This window comes from Vicia villosa, linkage group LG4, assembly GCF_029867415.1.
Source record: "Vicia villosa cultivar HV-30 ecotype Madison, WI linkage group LG4, Vvil1.0, whole genome shotgun sequence".
Lineage (NCBI taxonomy): Eukaryota > Viridiplantae > Streptophyta > Magnoliopsida > Fabales > Fabaceae > Vicia > Vicia villosa.
Window position 1 is genome coordinate 143781813 of NC_081183.1, and position 15393 is coordinate 143797205.

Here is a 15393-nt window from a genome sequence, read left to right on the forward strand (position 1 = left end):
GTTAGTGGTTTTAGCCAAGCTGTGCTTGTATTTAACCACTTGTCAGATTATGCTGATTGAGTTTGAGACACAAAACTAACTTCTAAAATTGAAAGGGTTATACAACAACTAATCTGTGGCTAATATTGCTTCAGTTTTGACTAGTTTGTGTTCTACTTTGGTGTCATCTCCTCAGATTATGCATTATCTTTTCTCCTGTACTCATAACTAGTTCACATCCAGGATTTCTAAATTCAACTTCCACTAAAAAGAAGATAAATGCTCTGCTCCTAAACTGATGCAGCATCCCTCACACAGCATCTTCAGTGACATGGTATAAGTTTGCCGTCAAACTATATTTGCAAAGTTTCACAGTAAACAAATTTTTTAACTTTTTCCTTTCAATCAATAGTTTTAATTGGTGCAATTTGTAGAATAAGATGGTGCAAGAAGATAAAAGCCAAAACCAACTAAGAACACTGCCGAATGATTGATACAAAGTTTATTCGGAATGAACACATCAGAATAATTTCACCCAAGTCATGACTGGCAATTCAACAATGAACAGATGTTGCTTAAGAGTCACGAATGGTAATTCAACAATGAACAGATGCTGTTTTAAGCATTTCAACTGTTAAGAGTCCCACATCGGACAATATATGGCCTGAACATGTCCTTATAAGTGAGGGCAATCCTCACCCTACAAGCCGGTTTTGTAGGGTTGAGTTAGGCCTAACCACACTTCTTAACATGGTATCAGAGCCTCGTTTAAGATCCGGTGGGCCACCTTCTATGGTTTCCGCTATCGGGCCACCCACCATTTATTTCCGCGCTCCAGTTGTCTAGTCCTGGGCGTGAGGGGGTGTGTTAAGAGTCCCACATCGGACAATATATGGCCTGAACATGTCCACCCTACAAGCCGGTTTTGTAGGGTTGAGTTAGGCCTAACCACACTTCTTAACATCAACAATATATCCAATGGTTCTACTACACATGGGATGATGCTTGGCTTAAGTTACCACAAAAGCATAAACAAAAGTAAGGTGGCAGAAAATGGGGAACCTGCCACTATAATAAATTGTGAAAATTGTATCAATGTGATTACAAAGTCAGGTATGTGGAAGGCACAAACCAAATGGGGTGAAAGCAGTGCCTTAAATGCGGAAAATCTATTTATGCTCTTGATAAGTCGAGCATATCAGAAATTTTGGTAGCATAATAGTCTGGCTGAATATTATTTGAAGGGTCTTGTAAATCTGATTGAGTTGTGCAACCTGTCCGCGCAAATAAAAGTAATCACAACATGTTGGGTAAGGTCTATATATGATGCAGAAAAACAAAAGTCCAATTACCTGAAAGTACTAGAAGAGTTTTGCAACCAGCATTTTGTCCGAACAGTATATCAGTATCTAGTCTATCACCCACCATACACATCTTGGAGCAATTTAAATTGAATCTGCTTGAAATAATGCGTTATGTTCTGAGAAGAGAAAAATATAAAGTAAAACGAAACAAGCCCGGAAGAAAAAACCTAACAAGTTTAAGAATTTAACTTACTTCTTAATTAAAAAATCCATCATAAAGGTTGATGGTTTCCCCACAACAACAGGTTCCTTCTGGGTTGATCCACATATGGCTGCAACCATACACCCAGCTCCTGAAATCCAACTTTTATCCATTATTCGGAGAACGTACAATCAAGTTGCATATTAATTAAATATCCACTATTTGAGGATAAAATGGGAGTTAATAGAGTACCAGCCCATTCTTGGGAAGGAGTCATATGCCCAACGGCATCACGGTTGGTGGCAATGAAAAGGCATCCTGGATTTTCGCGTATGCAAAGGGTTCCATACCTGATAGATGAAATTCGAGATGTCAACATATGAAACAACTAAGAGCAAGCAAGTAATTACATAATTGTGGACTGAGTTCTTAAAACACTGTTTTTGTTTAATCAGAATTGAAGAGACTACCTTGAACAAATATATGATTTTGATTATTCAATATTCATATCAACCTATGTTGTACTGAAAAAAGAAAAAACTACCTATTTACCTGCAGCATGCTACTTTCTAAGTTAATCATTTTAGGAAAAATATCTGTTTTGGGGATCATTTAACTGTTGAAAAACTGCTTTAATATACTATTAATATTCTGAAAAAGGGTGATTTGTTCACTATAACATTTTGCAGTCTTGTGAGCTTATTATTTCAACAGCCCACAAATCAGCCCATACAAATCTTCGATGGACTGATGAAGCCAAACTACAAATCTTAGAAGTTCAAATATTTGACGCAAGAAAACATTTGAGAAACTTTAAAACTCCGAATCTCCGATGGATTGATGAAGCCAAACTATGATCATTAGAAGTTCATGTTAAGTCAGTTTGATCCAAAGAATATGCCATGTGAATGCTTCAGGTTATACTAACTGGAAACTGGAGTTTGTTCTGTTAATATCAATACTCTTTTGGGAATCCATGTACGTACAAATCTAATTCATCAAGGGTTCTGTTCTAAATATTTAGAGACAAAAGAAGCAGAAGATAAGGTGCTCAAGAAAAGAACAAAGGAAAGTATTTTCTTACTGAAGCTTGTAATAGTTAATTTTTGGATCTATACCAACCACTACAGCTCCAACCTGCAAAAGTGAACTCGTCAGTTAACTGTATGCAGCGATCTCAACAAAGTTACTCAAAGTAAGAATGGGCAAGGTGTTACATTACACTCTTATCATGTTCAAAAATGCCGCTCTGCTTCCAGTCTATTGTTTTGTCCGCATCTCCCTGCAATTATGAATGCTTCAGTAAGAATATCTCTGGTCACAATTTAGTGAATCTCACGCCTCTCTATGCATCATTTGAAGCAAGTATTGTCCTGAAGAAAATGTAGCCTAATAGAGTCTATGTTCACTTGAGCCAAAAATGTTAGTGCTAAGGCTTCCATTCTAACACACCATTCACAAAAAGATGTTGCTTACTCTTAACCAGTTCCTATTCAATGAAGGTGAAAAATAACCATCCAAACAACCAAAGTTGAGGGAAAGATAACTTAAACAGAAAAACTAATCTGGTAGGCAGAACAACATTGCATAGATGCCTCTTAAATTTCCCCGCAGGCACCATGTTCTCCAATTTCTATAAGAAAAAAAAGTGGGAGATGGGTTATAATTTAAAATTATGGAGAACTTACCGGACCACCAAAAGCTGTGAAACCAGCAAGCTGCAACTCATCCAGTATACCATCCCCGCCAATCACATACACCTGAACATTGAGTAGTACTTTAGTGAATCCATTCAGACAATGTAGTCAAGCACAAGATCTTAAGTAGGATCGGTCGACTTGTGAAAGATCCTACAACTCTGATCGTTAGCACGGCATGTAAGATCCTGATGAATGGGAAAATTGTAATTTCATACATATATATATACACACACAAAAACACGAAAAATTCTACTACAGACAAACAAAAAATCCCCATCATGTTTTTTTACGATCTTGCTTCAAAAAGCTTGATCTTGACCATGCCGGTGACAAAAAAGATCTTTCTCTAATCGTAGCACTCTTAGGCATCCTTAGCACGTAAGATCGATCTTACGATCCAACACCCGATCTTGACTATAATCAACGGATACAGCTAGGTGACAGATTTAGACATGAAAAATCTAACACGAAACTGAAAACTAGGGACCCTATTTGAAATAAGCAAATACTTCTATATCATATTTTCACTTTCAATTACTAAACAAAAATTAATTTTTATATTTACGTTTTTTTGAAAAATTGGACGATGCAGTGACCATTTTATGTAAGCCAACCAAGCCATGGTATGCACAATTCTCCATTAGCAAGTAACTAGTAATTACTAATCGTTAACATAAGAAAAAACAAATGAAAGCAATGGAGTAAGCAAAGCAAGAACCTTGTTTTGTGAAGGGAAATTGTTAACCTTCAAGTACATAGCAGCTGCAAACGATGAGGAGAATATCTCATCCTATAATATAAGTAAAACAAAAAAGATGACTATCAAGCAGGTACTAATCCATTAATAAAATAATCAAGATTATACAGAAATAACAGACAATTGCGTCGCTACTAGTTTTAGGAATAGAAAGATAATCGAACCGGAGAAACAGAAATTCCCAAGGATTTGAACTTTTCAGCATACTGAGTTCTAGACTTCCAGGAATTATTCGTAACAAACACCAGCTTCTTCCCCTAACAACGAAATTGCAGATTAATATCAATTCATAAGGGAGAACTTCATTGCAGTGGATGATGCTGATGCTGATGCTGATGCAGGTTAGTTAGTTAGTTACCTTGGAGCGAAGCATGTCGAGAGTTTGAGAAGCGCCATCGATAAGTTCATCACCCTTCCAAATCACACCTAAAATATAAACCAGAGAGAGTTACATGAATGAATGTTAATGATAATAATGATGATAGAGAGTTACCATCGCAATCGAAGAGAAAAGCTTCGACGGAATCTAATAGATCTTTCAAATTGTGAGCTGAAAGAGACTGCGACGAACTCATCAGAACAACACTAGTAAATGAGATTGAAAGAGTGCGGTTATAACTGCCTCTGTTGCCTTACTTTGTCCTCACAACAAAGCTAAAACAGTTTGGCTCCTTGTTCTTTGCGGAGTAACAAAGCAACACGTTTCTTTTCACCCGTGGAGAATGTTTTTTTTTTTTTTTTTTACAACTTCTCTACCCATTAGATTAGAGCATCTCCAACCGTGAACCTATCTTTGGGTTCTTTGTGGGACCTATTAAGCCACGTCAGCTTGAAGCAACTCAACTAAATTTTATCTCCGATGGTGCAACTCTGAAGAACCCATATTGGGTCCCATAATTTTACTTTAGTTATTAATATTTTATTCATATTAAATTTTATAGTAATTAAAATAATAATTTAAATTATTTAAATTAAAATTGATATAAAATAAATAAAATTCAAATTGAACTTATAATTTAAAATGATAATTAATATTAATCTCAAATACATGACATATAATTAAAAACAATAAAAATAAATAACATCACATAATAAATTAAACTTAAACTTCATCATCTACATGTCCAAAACGTTCCCAAATATACTCGACTAAATTTCCTTGAAGTTGACGATGAACTTGTTTTTCTCGAATACTTGCTCTTCTTTGTAGTCTTGTTGCAAGATTCGGATGAGGACCGCTAAATGTTTCGGTTGTTGAGTTGTTGTCATCCACATTATCATAAGAGTAATCAAAATTACCTCCATATGTATGTCGTTCGTCTTCAACAATCATGTTGTGCAATATGATGCATGCATATATGGTATGCTTGAGGGTGTCCATGTGCCAAGCACGTGCTGGGCCACGTATAATTGCAAATCGAGATTGAAGCACTCCAAATGCCCGCTCCACATCTTTTCTAGCTGATTCTTGATGTTGAGCAAATAACTTTTTCTTTTCTCCCTGTGGCATTGAAATGGTTTTGACAAATGTAGCCCACTCAGGATATATACCATCTGCTAAATAATACCCCATATTATATGGTGTCCCATTGATTGTATATTGCACATTGGGAGCATGTCCTTCCAAAATATCGTTAAACACATTAGATTGGTTTAACACATTAATGTCATTGTTTGAACCTGCAATACCAAAAAAAGCATGCCAAATCCATAAGTCTTGTGATGCCACTGCTTCAAGCATGATTGTGGGCTTACCATGATCACCTCGACAAAATTGTCCTTTCCATGCAACAGGACAATTTTTCCATTCCTAATGCATACAATCAATAGAACCCAACATACCTGGAAAGCCACGTGACTCTCCCATTTGTAAAAGATGTTCAACATCAGTGTTGTTAGGCTTTCTCAAATACTCAGCCCCAAATACAGCATTCACGCCCTGAACGAATCTTTGTAAGCACTCAATTGAAGTGCTTTCACCGATTCGAACATACTCGTCTACAATGTCAGCAGCAGACCCATACGCCAACATACGAATAGCAGATGTACATTTTTGCAATGGTGAAAGACCCATTTTACCAGTTGCATCGACCCTCATTTGGAAATATTCATCATGATTTCCAAGGTCATCTACAATTCGAAGAAATACATGCCTATGCATTCTGAACCTTCTTCGGAATTGAACATCTGTGTATACTGGATTTTCCGAGAAGTAGTCATTGAACAATCGATTATGCCCTTCTTCACGACCTCGATCTATCGTTGTTCTTTTCTTTGGCCTAGAGGAACTTCCAGATTGAAGTTCATTCTGAGGCTCTTGTTCTTCATCACTGTCGTCCATAAATTCTTCTTCAACCAAGTCCCAAATTTCTTGATCGTAATTATCTGAATTGTCTGAATCCATTTTAGTAAATAATGAGAGAAGAATAAGATGAGAATGAGAAAATAATGACATAAGTGGTAGTATATATAATAGTTTGAATAACGGATAGTTTGAATAACGGCTAGTTTGAATAACGGCTAGTTTGAATAACGGCTAGTTTGAATAACGGCTAGTTTGAATAACGGCTAGTTTGAATAACATAATATTTATTATAATTTAAAGTGGTACTAATGACCATGTTACATAGGTGTTGATAAATTAAAATGGTACTAATGATCATGTTACATAGGTGTTGATAAATTAAAGTGGTACTAATGACCATGTTACATAGGTGTTGATAAATTAAAGTGGTACTAATTACCATGTTACATAGGTGTAGATACTAACTACATTCCATATTTTTTTTCATCTTATTACAATATTTTTCATGAATATCTCGTTGACTATCGCTCATAGTAGAAGTGTCTTTCATCATTAGTTGCACTACCTTTAATTCTATCTCGTCCTCCTTACTTTGCGCTAGTCTTTCCATTAACATTGCTCTTTTATTCCTTGCATCTTGCGTTTCATTTAGAATTTCCTTTGCCTTACCCTTCCTTTTTGCTGCTTTTTGTCCCATTGGACGCTCCATTGGTGATGATGAGTTAAACTCATAACTTGAAGGTGTATTTGGGTTCTCCGATGATGCCTCACTAGCATAAGTCTTTGTTATTTTTGAAGAACTTTCAATCGATTCTCCCATCCATTTAGGTTCATCTTTTAACAATCTCCATGCGTACTCAAGGTTGAATGTTGTACCTTGATCCTGAGCAAAAAATGCATTTGCAGCGGCCATGACATCGTTCTCCGATGTCCCACTTTTCTTTCCATTAACAGCTTGTTTGTAACACCCAACAAATTTTTGAACCAAGCCATTTATTCGATGCCATCGACATTTTAATTGTCCCTTTAACTTTTCCCGCGATTCCCCACGATACTGGTTATAATTGGCAGCGACTCTTACCCAAAAACTCTCAGCCTTTTGATCAACTCCCACAATTGGATCCTTTGAAACATTGAGCCATGATTGGATAAGTAGTATATCTTCATCCCTTGTAAATTGCTCTCGAGATTTTTTTTTAACAACAACCCTTTCTTCATTTTCAGTACCAACTTGAGTAGAAAATGGTGGAACTTGAGTAGAAAATGGTGGAACTTGAGTAGAAAATGGTGGAACTTGAGTAGAAAATGGTGGCATCGGTGGAATTTGAGAATTTTGAGGATTAGGATTTTGATAATTTTGCATGAAATTGAACATAGCTTGTTGATAATGAAAATGATTAGGATCCATTTGACCTAAACAATTGTAATTTGAAGTAAAAAAAATGAAAATTTGAATTAAAATGATGAAATTGTGAGAGAGAAAATTGAAATTGAAGAGAAAATATAAGTGTTGGTAAAATTTGTGTTGGTTAATTTTTTTCACAAAACTATATTTATAACTAAAAAATAACTAAAAAAAAAAAAAAAAAAAAAGAAACTAGCCGTTACCAACGGCTATTTTTATTATTAAAATCAAAAAAAAATTTGAAGAACCGTTACCTATTTATGCACTGATGGCCAGGTGGAGTTTCAAGGAAAGGAAAAAGTGGGCCCCAAAGCATTGCCATGCTGGCAAACTCTCCCTAAGAACCTGCGCTGGAGCTGCTCTTACAAAAAGTTCCGTAGCATACCTTCCACCAATCACATTGTATCATTTAGTTTTATCTTATTTAATTAATTATTAAATAGTATATTTTTTGGTTGTTTCCAAGATATTTATATTGAATGTAACTTTACCCAACTTTTTGAGTTTGGTAGATAAGAATTCACTTTTTTTTTTCTTTTAAACTAGTAAGAAACCCGTGCGTTCGCACGCGTTCTGGTACGGAATGCGCATTTGTTTCTGATGTATATTTTTTAATAGAAAAATGTCTGGTATCCGTAAAAAAAAATTGAATGTATAAAAAAATGTTTGATACCCATGAAAAAATAATAATTGAATGTATAGAAATATGTCTGGTACCCATAAAAAAATAATAATTGAATGTATAGAAAAATGTCTGGTACCCGTGAAAAAATATTAATTGAATGTATAGAAAAATGTCTAGCACCCGTAAAAACATTTAGATCAATAAAATCATTATATAAAAAAAACTTAGAAAATTAACTAAAATGACATGTATTTTTATAAACACGTTTAAATATCCATGAAGTGTGCATTATATATATATATATATATATATATATATATATATATATATATATATATATATATATATATATATATATATATATACATATATACATGCATCAATTATACAAACATTAATAATTAATTTTTATGTATACTTATAATACAAGTTGGTATCCAACTACCATCACTATCATAATTCATCTTAGAGTATTTTTTTTTATCCCAAAGAAAATTAGATTATTTTATCTACTTATTTAACAAAAATAATAAATATATTAGAAGAATTGTTTTAATTATGTGGATAAATTTGAAGATAAAATTTTTCTCTCCTTTGTAAGTATAACATAAAATCTATTTAAATTAATGACATTTAATATTTTCTCTTTTTAATTATTTTAAAATTATTTTTATATATGTTATTTTGATATGATAAATAAAATATACAATAGTGTTTTATTTGTCACCCAAAAAAAGATAGAGGGGCATGGTGTTGTCAAAGTCATAGAGCCAATAGCATATCATAATATATACTATATAGTAGCAGCAGGTACCTATGTACTCAAGTGCATATCATAATATATAGTAGCAGCAGGTACCTATATACTCAAGTGTTTAAATTTTATTTATTTTTAATTGATAGCTTAGATACATACAAGAGTTTAATAGCGATACAGTACCCATGTAATTCAATTTTATTTCATTTTAAGTTTTCAAATTCTCCTTTGCTTAAAATACTCTCCCGTGTGGTTTTATAACATCAAGCATCAATTAAATTAAGGGAAAAGCTAACATGTGCCCCAAAGACACAATTTAATAAGCTATTTATAGAATTTTTTTATTGAAACATGTGCATTTAATGTATCGAAACTTTAAATATAACTTTATTACATTTAATTATATTTGACTTTTTCTAATTATAGTATCCTTAACATGTGCCATAAGGGCACATGTTAACATGACCCTTAAATTAAATGCGGTAGAGAAGAGAACATATAAGTTCACTTTTTTCACCCATCTTAAAATAAAATCATAATATTTTGCTTAAATAAATAAAATTTGGTTCACAATTAACTATCATTAATTGTCTTTTATTTTTGATAAAAAAATTTAAATATAAATGGTCAATACTTTTTGAAAAGAGTAATATAAAAATGAAAAATAATGTCTTTATATATATATATATATATATATATATATATATATATATATATATAAATAAATTGAATGTATAAAAATGTTTGGTACTCATGAAAAAATAATAATTGAATGTATAGAAAAATGTCTGGTACCCATAAAATAATAATAATTAAATGTATAGAAAAATGTCTGGTACCCGTAAAAACATTTCGATCAATAAAATTTTCAATACAAAATATAATTTTGTTATTAAATATGTTATTAGAGATGTTAGATGAGTTAGATATGTAAAAAAAAATGATGCAGAAATTTGTTGTGTTCCTAAGAAAGTGCAGGTCTGTAAATCATGTGCAATGTGGAAACAGCAGGTGAAGCAACTGTATAAGAAAGTAGGTATGAAAAAAAGAGAGCTGGATGCAGAGTCTATCCACGTGGATAAACATATTACTATATCTTAAAAGATAAATTAGAATAATAGTTAAGTATAAGAGATTTAAATAAAATTATACACCAATGATGAGTAATAAGATTTATTTTGGCTAGTGATAATGGGATCAAGTGGTTGACAATGGAGATCGATTACAAAATAATTTTATATTATGAACATTTACTATTGTTTAGATAATTTGACTCAAAATTGATTTTGCATTTATAATTATTAAATAAGATTCTAATATGTATTTTAATATATTATAATATTATAAACTATAATTATTTATGACCTATGATTCATTGATTTATGAAAAAAAATTGATGAAGGGTCTGGTTTATGTTGTATAGAAAGAAGGTGAAAAGAAAATGAAGAATGGTGTGTGATGGAGAAAAGGAATTTGCTGAGTAAAAACCAAATAAATAAATATTACAATGAAGATAGAAAAGTATAATTTTGATTAGACATTTCAGACTTTTGAAATCTAAAAATAAAATATACATTGGAATAATGCAAAAGTAGGAGTAGGTAACCAAGCATTTAATGTGAGGAGATAAAGAAAAAGAATTAAGAAAGAATAAGAAATTAACAAATCAAAGTTGGAAGGAGAAGGCTGGCTTACACGTGACAACATATTGTAGAAAAAAAGTTATATTAAAATATTATAAAAATTTAAAATAAATTGATAAAAAGTTACCTTAAAAATAATTTTAAAAAATAAAACAAATATGTATGTTAATTTGAATTATAATTGAATCAAGAATATAAATTTATAAAAAAAATTCATTGAATTAAAATGAGCAAATATTTTAAATTCATATTGAAAAATAAATTTATTTTAAATTCTTCTTATAAGAAATTATATCTTCTCTTTTTTAAGGTTTCTATAGCAAACACATGGTTAGGATTTAACTATAGTAGAATTTTGAAAGAAAAAAAACACGAAAATATATTTTTGTTGATATGAGTTGTCAATCTGTATGCACAGGAAAACATAGAATGCTAGTACATGATATCTGCAAAAGTAAATTAAATGTGAGTCTCAATGTATTTTAGTCTTTCTAGATCTGGCATTGAAATGACAACATGTTGGTCTCTTAATAGTAATAATATAGTATCTCAATCTTTTACATTTTCAATAATGAAATATCACATCAGTTTTGATCTCGTATCTTTATTCAAAATAAAGTGTTTTAATTATCATAAATGAAATGTGTATGGGTGAAGAAAGGGGGAATGATCATTTTACCTGCTGGAATTTATCACCGTTTTACATTGGATGAGAGTAATTATATTAAGGCTATGCGATTTTTTGTTGGTGAACCAGTTTGGACCCCATACAATCGCCCACACGACCATCTCCCTGCAAGAGGGGAATATATCAAGAATTTTGTGGAGAAGAATGTTGGCAACCATACTGTTGACGCCACTGCATAATTTGGTCTCTGCTTGATTGTAGCATGGGATAAAAAGGACTAAGACTTTGATACTAAAATGGTGTTTGAAAATAATAATGATGGTCTCTTTTACAAATAGACCCGTCCTCATGTGTTTGTTATGTAACCTTTAAGCCTGGATGTTAGTTATATTCCATGTGATCGGGTTTGTTACTTGTGTTGTATAATTAAAAATTGCATTTACAAGTATTACTATTATTATTATTATCAGTATTGGGGACAATAAACAGACAGAATAGAATGCGTATGTATTGTATTGTGCTGTTTTGGTTGCATTTTACTTTTACCATAGTTTTGGAGTGTTTGTTTAAAAAAAAAAAAAAAATAATAAATAAATAAATTATTTTACATTATTATAAATAATATTAATAAAAAAAGGAGACAAAAGAGATAAAAAAATTCAAAAACATAATTTATTTACTTCATAGAAAAAAAATAGACAAAAACCAAGAACTAATCAATTTATTTTTTATGCAGCCCCTATCATATTCTATAAATGGTTTATTTGAAGATTGTAGAGTAACCATTAAAATTAGGTTGTGTCAAAAATCCAAAATCAAATGAGAAGTGCTATTTTTACACTAATTGTTTTACACTTGTACTTACACCATGTATAATACAGCAAGTGCATGTGTTATTTTGTATTAGAAAAAGTACAATAACATGTCTTCATGAAAACAATTTATGGAATTTATCTGTCTCTTGATCTTCATTATTTCCAATGTGTTTTATTCCTCTTTAATTTTCTGATCTGAAAAAAATACATATTAGAATCAAATCCATCAACTTACTCATCTCTAATGTAAATCTTTTTATACTCTTTAATTTTCAGTTTCAGAAAGAAAAGAAATATACACATCAAATTCATCCAAATATATCCAAAAACAAAGAATCTTAAAGATGAAAAATTAAAGACTAAAGAAAATAAACCTATATTGATTTAGTTCTACTGTCAAAACATTATTGAAAATGGGAAATGATATTAAATATGTTTAGACAAACAACTTTAGTTTTAAACTCTCCTTAGAGAAAGTCTTCACACATCCTTTATATTTGACAATTTTGTCTCTTTTTATTCATACTCATTTCTTAGCTCTAGATCTGCAAGCTTTTCTTCATCACCATTATGTTTTTGCATACAGAAAATTTAATCTAAAATGTATAGATAATTTGAACGGAACACAAACTTTTTGGAAAGCAGAATCTGTAGTCAAAAGGATGTCATATTCAAAACCAAAACATTTATGAAAAGTAGCTTCACCTTTGAATCCATCTCTATAGATTTCAGATCCGATGGTTTCGATTTCAAATCCAAAAGATGCATGAGAAGAGAAACTTTGATGAAGAGTGATGAATAGCAACTGAAAAAATGAAACAAAAAACTGAGTTAGTTATTAAAAACATAGATAATAAACAAATATTTGTAGAAGAAAGATGAAGTATGTGACAGAGGTGGTGATGGTTATTCATTGTTATTTTAGGTTTTGTTTCAAAGAAGAAGAAGAAATAGCAAAGAGAGTTTTCTGATGTAATAATGAAATGAAAATAGTTGTGAGGTTGAGTCTCAAAAAGACTATATTTGTATTTCCAAGAAAGAAGATAGTAATATTAAAATATATGGAAAATGAAAAAGTGTTGGGTTTGGTGAAATGAAAGAAAATAAAAGGTTGAAGAAAAGGAAACGTGAAGTAGGCAGAAATGTTACTACATGGTTCACTAACAAAGCTGTAGCATAGGAAGAGTAGGAAGCAAAGGATTGCAAAGAAGCCAGCCACGTGGTTCACTAACAAAGCAAAGGGGCAGTTTGGTCCTTTCTAGAACATTAAACTTTCTTATATTGTAGATTTTGGAATCCGGTGTATGGACTTACACAACACAAAAGTACACTTTGAAGACCCAAATAACCAAATTGATAGAGAGTAGAATTATGAATTAAATTAAGTTAGAATAAATCTTTTATGTTAAGTATTATTGGGCTCTTTTAATCTTTGGGCCTTTATGTTACTACCAACTATTGTTATCACTATATATGTATTCCTAATGAGAGAGTGAAAATCAATAAAAAAATCAAAGTTATTTTTATCTCTATTTCTTTAGTTTATTTTAATGTTTTTCTCTTTTTATTGTTGAACCCTAAATTGATAGTTTTGGTAAAGAAAACAAATCTTCACCACATTAGACCTACTTTAAGATTTACTAGTGGAGAATGTTAATTGTTCTGCATCCGTTCAACTTGAAAATAAAACAATTTTAAATTATTTTTGTTGGTTGTTTTAAATTATACTCACACTTTACTCTTTTTGATTTCAATTTTTAAAATCATTAATTAAGAATAGTTTTATAAATTAATTTTTAATTTCTTTTTTGATAACAAATTGACAAATTTCATATAATTTGGGATAAAATAGTAATTTACATTTCTTTAGATCAAATGCTTAAGGAGAAAACAATAATCTTTGTCTATTTAAAGCGCTGTTAAATATGTTTTTGATTTTATTAATATTTTGATTTTAGTTTTATATGTGTTGGATGTTTTTTAATTTGGTTTGTCTCTTGTCAAAAAATAAAATATTTGGTCTGTCTCTTTGACCATGTAGTTTAGCCTCTTAATTATATAAACTAGTAACAAACTCTTGCATACGCACGTCACGGGTTCTGTTTGGTTACGCGTATTTGGATATATTATTTATTTTTAAAAAAATATTAAAAAAGAAAAAAAATATTTAGATAAATAATTGATTATTTCGTATATAAAAATATTTAGATTAATAATAGATTTTTTTCCGTATACCATTTTTAGATCAAAAATATTTGATTAAAAATACCATTTTTCGTATATAAAAATATTTAGATCAATAGTAGATTTTTTCCCGTATACCATTTTTTAATAAAAAATAATTGGATCATAAATATCATTTTTCGTAAATAATAAATTTTTTCTGTATACAAATATTATTTTTGTTTAGGTATCATTTACAAAAATATTTGGATCAATATTACATTTTTTGTATATAAAAATATTTAGATAAATAATATATTTTTTCCCGTATACCATTTTTGAATAAAAAATATTTGATCAAAAATACCATTTCTCGTATATAAAAATATTTAGATCAATAATAGATTTTTCTCCCGTATACAGACTTCATTTTTGTTTAGGTATCATTTACAAAAATATTTGGATCAATAGTAAATTTTGTATTTAAAAATATTTAGATCAATAGTAGATTTTTTTCCCGTATACCATTTTTGAATAAAAATATTTGGATCATAAATACCATCTTTCATAAATAATAGATTTTTTTTCGTATACAAAAATTATTTTTGTTTAGGTATCATTTACAAAAATATTTGGATCAATATTAAACTTCATATATAAAAATATTTAGATCAATAATAGATTTTATGGCCTATGCCATTTTTGAATAAAAAATATTTGGATCATAAATAACATTTTTCGTATATAAAAATATTTAGATCAATAGTTTGTTTCCGTATACAAACTTCATTTTGTTTAGGTATCATTTACATAAATATTTGGATCAATAGTAAATTTCATATATAAAAATATTTAGATCAATAATAATTTTATCCCGTATACCATTTTTGAATAAAAAATATTTGGATCATAAATAACATTTTTCGTATATAAAAATATTTAGATCAATAATAGTTTTTTTCCGTATACAGACTTCATTTTTGTTTAGGTATCATTTACAGAAATATTTGGATCAATAGTAAATTTTTTCCCGTATAACATTTTTGAATAAAAAATATTCGGAACATAAATAACATTTTTCGTAAATAAAATATTTATTTTCCGTATACA

General features: G+C 30.3%; 2 protein-coding genes and 1 pseudogene across 2 annotated transcripts; all 3 read right to left on the reverse strand.

Moving 5' to 3' along the window:
- Nucleotides 1-406: 406 nt before the first annotated feature.
- Nucleotides 407-4624, reverse strand: LOC131595373 (phosphoglycolate phosphatase 2). Its single transcript, XM_058867718.1, has 11 exons — nucleotides 4436-4624; nucleotides 4301-4368; nucleotides 4107-4199; nucleotides 3904-3975; nucleotides 3174-3245; nucleotides 2708-2767; nucleotides 2570-2622; nucleotides 1738-1835; nucleotides 1537-1636; nucleotides 1332-1435; nucleotides 407-1253 (listed from the first exon to the last, which is right to left on the reverse strand). Exons 1-11 carry the CDS (start codon nucleotides 4515-4517, stop codon nucleotides 1153-1155), a joined length of 903 nt encoding a protein of 300 aa, XP_058723701.1. The 5' UTR covers nucleotides 4518-4624; the 3' UTR covers nucleotides 407-1152.
- A 420-nt stretch (nucleotides 4625-5044) lies between these two features.
- On the reverse strand, nucleotides 5045-6346 carry LOC131598000 (uncharacterized; annotated as a pseudogene).
- A 361-nt stretch (nucleotides 6347-6707) lies between these two features.
- Nucleotides 6708-7655, reverse strand: LOC131598001 (glutathione S-transferase T3-like). Its single transcript, XM_058870654.1, has one exon. The coding sequence runs from the start codon at nucleotides 7653-7655 to the stop codon at nucleotides 6708-6710; it is 948 nt and encodes a 315-aa protein (XP_058726637.1).
- Between the last annotated feature and the right edge of the window lie 7738 nt (nucleotides 7656-15393).